Below are 9,299 nucleotides of genomic sequence, written 5' to 3'. Positions count from 1 at the left end.
ACATACGGTTCACGTCCACGCTGTCGCGGCATGCTACCAGTGTTAAAGACTGCGATGGAGCTCCGTATGCCACGGCAAACTGGCTGACACTGACGGCGGCGGTGCACAAATGCTGCGCAGCTAGCGCCATTCGACGGCCAACACCGCGGTTCCTGGTGTGTCCGCTGTGCCGTGCGTGTGATCATTGCTTGTACAGCCCTCTCGCAGTGTCCGGAGCAAGTATGGTGGGTCTGACACACCGGTGTCAATGTGTTCTTTTTTCCATTTCCAGGAGTGTATTTGGATAAAACATGAAATACTTTTTTTTGAAATCTGTAAGTGAAATTTAATTATAGTAAGAGACCTGCTCATACCCCAAGATAATAATCATAACTTCATTTGAATATTTGTATCTATCTTTTCAGAGGCCATACAGAAAGGATTGGTGACGAATTGTGCGAGGTTAGGGAGACACAATACATTACGTTTTCTCTCGTTATCCACTCAATATCGGTAACCAGAACCACCCTTGGATCGCCGTTCATTTCTTTTCATTCCTTACAATATATATTTTTTTCTTACTTAAGAATCATAATACCTTTACCGGTCAATTTCCTTTCAACGAAGACAGCAGTAGCTTCATTGGCTTGATAGTAATAGGCGGTAACCCGATACTTACGTGAATAGGTAATTTACATCTTTTGACAGTAATTATTGATTTCTTTTATGTATATTTTTGCTCAGGTTTACCGTCTTTGGAGATTTTTCTCTCCACTTGCAAAATTTTATAATAATCAGTATTTTTATTTGCCGTGACGTACTCGGAAAACTTTTCATAACAGCAATATCCCAGGCCTTTCTCTAGTAGTATATATTCGTGAGGACGGCGTTCCAGTGACCAGCAATTAATTGTTAACCTTCAAACTTACATTAGGTTTGGTCTCTGATTTGTTCTCACGGCAGTGTTAGTTGTACGTTCATAGCGTTAAAGAGTGGGTTTGCTGATGAAGAGTTTGCCGATATGCAACTCGCGTGTGAGTCCTCTGTATTAATCAAGAGCGTCATAACGATGCCAGGCCGAGACGTTCCCGCAGCGACGGCTACCTCATCGTAGTACCATTCTGTGTTTTGTGTTATATATGTTGGCGATTGCATATCGGTGGCCTATTGACCTTCGTGAAACTTACAATATTCATTTATACAGTAAAAACGAAGGAGGACGCAACACCTCGACAATTACATACCAACAGCTTTGCTATACTTCTACCTAGGTTACAATGGTTCAGTTGCTGCCTGTGTCAAAAAGTTCACACGGAATTTAGGAGTTACGAACATTCAATACAGAAAGGTGTTAAGTTTCATAGAATTGGTACCTACATTGAACAGTTGAGACAAGTGCCGAAAAAAAAGAAACAAAAACCACTAACCACAGGGGGGAAGGAAGGCTGCTTGACTAAAGGTCCCGCAGACATAAGTGAAAAGTAAGCTAGAAACTGTGTGCAGTATTACCTGGTAACGACTGCGATGGTAAGGCAAATATGGTGTCTAAGGCACGCCCTCCTGTCTTTGAACAGCCCCCAGAGGAGCACATGTGAAATAAATAGGGAACCATTGGCATACAATACCCAAATACCTTCTAGCTACTCCTGCTATTTCACCGCACCTAAGCTTGGTATTCTACGTACTTCTAACAGGAAATCATGTCCGGTCCACAGAATGCATGTTATCAGAACCACAAGAGAGTAATGAGAAAATGAGCCAAATGAGAGAATTGTACTGCGTGAGACAAGTGACAAAGAGTCACACCACATTAGTCCTTTTATTACGTTCGTCCTAGAGGACTGATTTTAGGAACCATCCCTCCATCGTGCCTGGATGCTAAGAAAACTGTAACAGATGACACTCTGGTTTCTCTCTATAGTCACAATAGGGTTATCTCTACTTCTTGATGTTCGCCGATACCAAAATGGGAGTGTAAAGCATCTTTTTTTGACAACAGGCAGGAAATATCTCCAACTAATGATGTTGCTGGCCGTATCCTAGTGTGTCCAGGAAGGACGAGGATTTGAAGATCTGTTGTTGACCATTTTCGTTATTACATAATTGAATGTGTGATGATTACTGTTCATAATTAAGGAAGATAGTTCTAGAATTCATGAGGACATTATAATGATATTGTAGTCGATTTATAATCCTTTTGTTTCTTGTGAAATTAGTCTATTGAATTACATTATTATGTATAACCTGTAGTAATGATTAATCAAAAATTCAATCGTAGTGAAGCGTTCCGGATGCATTCTTCAAATTTTTATTTGCTGTTTCTATTCTGTACTCCACAGTTGTCACAGAAATGAGGCTCTACAACGATTTTGCGTTGTTATGAAGGTATTATTTTTGGGGAAACACGAATAATTGAGGACGAAAAACAAATTTTAATCTATAACAAACCTCTGGTGGAACAAAATATTCGGAAAATTTCGTGAACAAGCTTAAAAAACCTTACACGAGGAAAAATTATCGCAGAGGATGGGATAGGATGATACGACATATGTTAAGATACCAGGGAATAGATGCCATGATACTGCACTGTAGGAGGAAGAATATAATAGATCGAAAAAGTAATGGAGATGCAAGGACTTCTCTGAGATGATGAGATGAACACAGGAGAGAAAATCGCGGCGGGTTGCAGTCAACCAGTCAGAAAGCTGATGACCCAAAGAAATTGACTGAATAATAGCTTAAGTATATTTTATAACGTGTTTTGTGGAATGATGTACATAGGAGGTTTCCAGGAATACGTAAACTAAATGTGTCGTCTAGGTGTAAATAATATCGAGAATTAAATAACTACCAAGTGTAGCCACTGTATGCACTGAGGGTAAGCTGATGGAAGGCAAAAGTCATGAGACGTAGCAGAAATGAGATTACTGATAAAATCTGATATCAAAGTTAAGGACCAAGAATTAGACGAAGAAATTCCACTATCTTTGAAGCAAAAACTCACATATCAGACGAAACAACGAGAACATAAGGAACAGACCAGTACAGGTAAAGAGGGTGTTCCTGGTCAGAAGTAGTCTACTAGTATCAGATAACGTCTCTAATTTTAGGGAGAAATGAGAATGTACTTTTGGAGCTCAGCAGTGCATCAATGTGTTTAAGATATGCTGTGAAAAAGACGTTGAGAAATGGGATGGAAATAAGAAATGAACAGATGAGAGAACCATCTAGACACTCTTGGGTCAAATGGCTCTGAGCACTATGGGACTTAACCATCTAGACCAAAACACGTGGAAGACAGAACTGACAGGATAAAGTCACACGTGTTGAGGCATTGGGGCTAAAATTCCATATTATTAAAGGGTGCTGTAGACGGTAAAAACTGTTGGGAAGGACATACGTTGGTGTATGGCTAACAAATTATCGCAGACGTTGGACGCAAGTGCAGCTTGGAGTAACAGTTTGATATGGGTAAGGAAGTCGTGACAGGGTCTTAAAAAAAGCAAAAAATCAGATGAAAATTCGCTTGGTGTCCTCCTAACAGTTTCTACTCCTTCCAAACTAACTATGTAGGCGTGGACGTGATATACCCTAGATTCAAAGACGTATTATCAACGGAAGTTGACAGATACGTAGCAAATAAATTAATAAATGCAACTGTTCTGCCGTGGTACATAACACAGGTCAGAACGACGTTGCAGAAGCAACGAAAAAAGCATGTCAAACCTGAAAGAACGAAGATCTCTAATGTTTACTGTGGCTCGAATTTCACGGAAGACTTTAATGCGATAAGCTTTTAATAGTTTCAGCAACGAAACTCTGTCTCGAAATCTGGTCGAAAAATCAAAGAGATTCTGGTTGTATGTGTATCACACCAGCGCCAAGACACAACCAATGCTTCCACTATGCCAGAGCAATGTAGTGTTACCGATGACAGAGGCAATAAAGCAGAGTTCCTAAACCCGTTCTTCTGAAATTCCTTCCCCAAAGACGAAATAAAAGTGCCAGGAGTCCAACCAAGAACAGCTGCCAACATGAGTAGTATAGATCCTCAATAAAGGGAAGCAGCTGAAATCCCATAATAAAGATGTGCCATCTGATACCGAATGCATACCAGTTACGTTCCTTTCAAAGTATGCTGATTCAGTAGCTCCATACTTAGCAATCATATACGAGTACAAACGCTCGCTGGTCTAAAGATACATGCTTAAAGAGTGGTAAGTTGCACACGTTACACCAATACTTAAGAAAGGAAATGCGAGTAATCCAATGAACTATGGACACATATCATAGTCGTAGATTTGCAGTAGTATTTTGGAGCGTATACTGTGTTCCAACACTATGAATTATCCCTATAAATATGACGTGTTAACGCGTAATCATTAAGGATTTATAAAATATCCTTTTTGTGGAACACAATCACAGCTTTATTCACACGTTGTAATGAGTGCTTTCGACAGAGGAGCTCAAACTTCCGGCCTTCCTCACAAGCGGCAACTAATGGAATTGTATGGCTGTCAAGTGTCGTCTCAGCTGTGAGACTGGATTCGTGATTTCCTGTCCGAAAGAACACAGATCGTAGTTCTTGACGGAAATTCGTTTAGTAGGACAGAAAAGTGATATCCTGTGTTCCCCAAGGCTGAGTTATAGGCCCTTTCTGTTCCCAATCTATACAAACTATTTTGGAGACAATCCGAGCAGCTCTGTTAGATTGTTTGCAGATGATGATAGCATTTTGGGTCTTAGAAAGTCATAAGAAGAGGAAAACCAATTCTAAAACGATTTAGGTAAGATATCTTTGCGGTCTTCCCCCCATGAACCATGGACCTTGCCGTTGGTGGGGAGGCTTGCGTGCCTCAGTGATACATATAGCCGTACCGTAGGTGCAACCACAATGGAGGGGTATCTGTTGAGAGGCCAGACAAACGTGTGGTTCCTGAGGAGCAGCAGCAGCCTTTTCAGTAGTTGCAGGGGCAACAGTCTGGATGATTGACTGATCTGGCCTTGTAACACTAACCAAAACGGTCTTGCTGTGCTGGTACTGCGAACGGCTGAAAGCAAGGGGAAACTACAGCCGTAATTTTTCCCGAGGAAATGCAGCTTTACTGTATGATTAAATGATGATGGCGTCCTCTTGAGTAAAATATTCCGGAGGTAAAATGGTCCACCATTCTGATCTCTGGCCGGGGACAACTCAGGAGGACGTCGTTATCAGGAGAAAGAAAACTGGCGTTCTACGGATTGGAGCGTGGAATGTCAGATCCCTTAATCGGGCAGGTAGGTTGGAAAATTTAAAAAGGGGAATTGATAAGTTAAAGTTAGATAAAGTGGGAATTAGTGAAGTTCGGTGGCAGGAGGAGCATGACTTTTGGTCAGGCGAATACAGGGTTATAAATACAAAATCAAATAGGGGTAATGCAGGAGTAGGTTTAATAATGAATAAAAAAATAGGACTGCGGGTAAGCTACTACAAACAGCATAGTGAACGCATTATTGTGGCCAAGATAGACACGAAGCCCACTCCTACGATAGTAGTACAAGTTTATATGCCAACTAGCTCTGCAGATGACGAAGAAATTGAAGAAATGTATGATGAAATACAAGAAATTATTCAGATAGTGAAGGGAGACGAAAATTTAATAGTCATGGGTGACTGGAATTCGGTAGTAGGAAAAGGGAGAGAAGGAAACGTAGTAGGTGAATATGGATTGTGGGGAAGAAATGAGAGAGGAAGCAGCCTGGTAGAATTTTGCACAGAGCATAACTTAATCATAGCTAACACTTGGTTCAAGAATCATAAAATAAGGTTGTATACATGGAAGAAGCCTGGAGATACTGACAGGTTTCAGGTAGATTATATAATAGTAAGACAGAGATTTACGAACTAGGTTTTAAATTGTAAGACATTTCCAGGGGCAGATGTGGACTCTGACCACAATTTATTGGTTATGAACTGTAGATTGAAACTGAAGAAACTGCAAAAAGGTGGGAATTTAAGGAGATGGGACCTTAATAAACTGAAAGAACCAGAGGTTGTACAGAGTTTCAGGGAGAGCATAAGGGAACAAGTGACAGGAATGGGGGAAAGAAATACAGTAGAAGAAGAATGGGTAGCTTTGAGGGATAAAGTAGTGAAGGTAGCAGAGGATAAAGTAGGGAAAAAGATGAGGGCTGCTAGAAATCCTTGGGTTACAGAAGAAATATTGAACTTAATTGATGAAAGGAGAAAATATAAAAATGCAGTAGATGAAGAAGGCCAAAAGGAATACAAATGTCTCAAAAATGAGATCGACAGGAAGTGCAAAATGGCTAAGCAGGGATGACTAGAGGACAAATGTAAAGATGTAGAGGTTTATCTCACCAGGGGTAAGATAGATACTGCCTACAGGAAAATTAAAGAGACCTTTGGAGAAAAGAGAACCATTTGTATGAACATCAACCTAGTTCTAAGCAAAAAAGGGAAAGCAGGAAGGTGGAAGGAGTATATAGAGGGTCTATACAAGAGCGATGTACTTGAGGACAATATTATGGAAATGGAAGAGGATGTAGATGAAATGGGAGATATGATACTGCGTGAAGAGTTTGACAGAGCACTGAAAGACCTGAGTCGAAACAAGGCCCCTGGAGTAGACAACATTCCATTAGAACTACTGACAGCCTTGGGAGAGCCAGTCCTGACAAAACTCTACCATCTGGTGAGCAAGATATATGAGACAGGCGAAATATCCTCAGACTTCAAGAAGAATATAATAATTCCAATCCCAAAGAAAGCTGGTGTTGACAGATGTGAAAATTACCGAACTATCACTTTAATAAGTCACACCTGCAAAATACTAACCCGAAATCTTTACAGACGAATGGAAAAACTAGTAGAAACTGACCTCGGGGAAGATCAGTTTGGATTCCGTAGAAATATTGGAACACGTGAGGCAATACTGACCCTACGACTTATCTTAGAAGCTAGATTAAGGAAAGGCAAAAATACGTTTCTAGCATTTGTAGGGAATTAGATTTCCTAATCTATAAATGAGACACTTAAAGTAGTAAAAGAGTTTTGCTATTTGGGGAGCAAAATAACTGATGATGGCCGAAGTAGAGAGGACATAAAATGTAGACTGGCAATGGCAAGGAAAGCGTTTCTGAAGAAGAGAAATTTGTTAACATTGAGTATAGATTTAAGTGTCAGGAAGTCGTTTCTGAAAGTATTTGTATGGAGTGTAGCCATGTATGGAAGTGAAACATGCACGTTAAATAGTTTGGACAAGAAGAGAATAGAAGCTTTTGAAATGTGGTGCTACAGAAGAATGCTGAAGATTAGATGGGTAGATCATATAACTAATGAGGAGGTATTGAATAGGATTGGGGAGAAGAGAAATTTGTGGCACAACTTGACTAGAAGAAGGGATCAGTTGGTGGGACATGTTCTGAGGCATCAAGGGATCATGAATTTAGTATTGGAGGGAAGCGTGGAGGGTAAAAATCATAGAGGGAGACCAAGAGATGAATACACTAAGCAGATTCAGAAGGATGTAGGTTGCAGTTGTTACTGGGAGATGAAGAAGAATGCACAGGGTAGAGTAGCATGGAGAGCTGCATCAAACCAGTCTCAGGACTGAAGACCACAACAACAACAACATCTTTGTGGTGCGAAAAGTAGCAATTGGTTCTAAATGATGAAAAGCGTGAGATCATGCATGAGAGTAACAGAAGGGATCTGCTGAATTTGTGCGGCACGATAAATCACACTAATCTACAGGCTGTTAATTTCACTAAATAAAAAGGTTTTAAGTTTAGGAATATTAAACTGGAACTGTTATATGCATAATTTTGTGGGGAAAACGAATCAAAGACCGTGTTTTAATGCAATAATTATTAGGAGATGCAACAGGTCTGCTAAAGAGAGTGCCTGCACTTCGCTTTTCCGTTCTCTTCCTGAGTATTGCTGAGAGCTATGCTAGAATAGATAGAGGACATCTAAAAAGATCAAAGAAGGGCGGCTCTTTCTGTATTATCTCCCCTAGTAGAGGGTATCACGGATATGATTAGCGAATTGTGGTAAAAATCATTGAATAAAAGTGTTTTTCGTTGCGATATGATCTTTTAACAAAATTTCAACCATCGACTTTCCCCGAATGCGAAAATATTTCATTAGTGCCCGCATACATAGGAAGAAATGGTCATCGCAGTAAAATAGGAAACATCAGAGCTGGCACAAAAGGATTTAAGCGTTCGTTTTTCCCCCACGCTCTGAATGGTAGAGTACCCATGTAGATGTAGATGTAGATAAATCAGAAGAATGATCCAAAAACATAGGCTCAACAATTGCTAAAGCTGCTTTTATGTACAGATTTGAATGGGCGATATACGTATGTATGGTGCAGAATGATTATATCTTCGTTACTGTAACTGTGACGCTAAGTATGCCATTAGGGAACAAAACGCCGCGAACGTTCCGTCTGCAAATCTGCCGACACGAGGCCCCTTGCTGTGTGTGCTACCTGGTGAGCGTGCGTGCCGCGGGTTGCGTGCTGCGTCGTGCTAGGGGCAGGCGCAGTGGCGCGCGGCTAGCGGCCGGCGGCCGGCGTCGTGACGCTACTCTAGGCGCTCCAGTAGCGCAGGGGGCGCCGCGACGCGCGCAGCACGAGGGCCAGCGCCCGCTATGGACTGTGCGCCAGCGCCGCCTCCGCCTGCACAGCATGGCCACGTCTGGCGCGGGTTCGCAGGTGTCTGTCGCTGCTAGCGCCGTATCTGCGGCCGCAGTCCAGGTCGAGGACCACAAGGCACACGCGGTATGTTTTTTTCCTTGCATCTAACGTTGTACCTTAATTAGTGAATTGGTACGAAAGTTACTGGCAGCCAGAAAAATACATAGGAATGACTTCAGCTATCCTCTAATGAACGACTAATAGAGAGCAGCTAATAAAATAACCCTGTATTAATTATCTGTGTCAATCAGCCGATTGTCATCAGGAAACACAAAGTTATTTACATCACTCTTGATGATATAGTTCTCGTATGTATGAACAATGGAGTTCCACCTGCGAAAAATTTTCCTCTCACCTACATCAGACAAAAATAATTAAGTCTGACTTATTGTATGAAACAGCATTACTCACATCAGAAAAGAGTAAATGCTTTTAATTGGAAGTGGGAAACATTTTTTTAGGTTAAATTTCTTTTGCCATCTTCTTTTCATATATTTGTCCCAAGACGAGATTCCAACGCTGAATTGTGATTCGGAAAGTCTGTTATCTACACCTGCCTTGCTACCTTACACTCAGCACTGGACTAGAAAAAATCTAAAGATTCGAGTGTAGGTG

The 9,299-nt window shown here is 41.1% G+C and overlaps 1 protein-coding gene across 1 annotated transcript in view; it reads left to right on the top strand.

The window, feature by feature from the left end:
* The first annotated feature begins 8,611 nt into the window (after window positions 1–8,611).
* LOC126262905 (uncharacterized) overlaps window positions 8,612–9,299 on the top strand; it is a 318,098-nt gene continuing 317,410 nt past the window's right edge. Inside the window, exon 1 of the mRNA XM_049959809.1 lies at window positions 8,612–8,768. Within this exon, the coding sequence (XP_049815766.1) occupies window positions 8,676–8,768 (93 nt within the window). The 5' untranslated portion in view covers window positions 8,612–8,675. The remainder of the gene's footprint in view (window positions 8,769–9,299) is intronic.

The sequence above is a fragment of the Schistocerca nitens genome, chromosome 6 (genome assembly GCF_023898315.1).
Source record: "Schistocerca nitens isolate TAMUIC-IGC-003100 chromosome 6, iqSchNite1.1, whole genome shotgun sequence".
NCBI classification, from domain to species: Eukaryota; Metazoa; Arthropoda; class Insecta; order Orthoptera; family Acrididae; genus Schistocerca; species Schistocerca nitens.
Note: the sequence above shows the minus strand (reverse complement) of the source record. Positions and strands in the feature narration are given on the sequence as shown.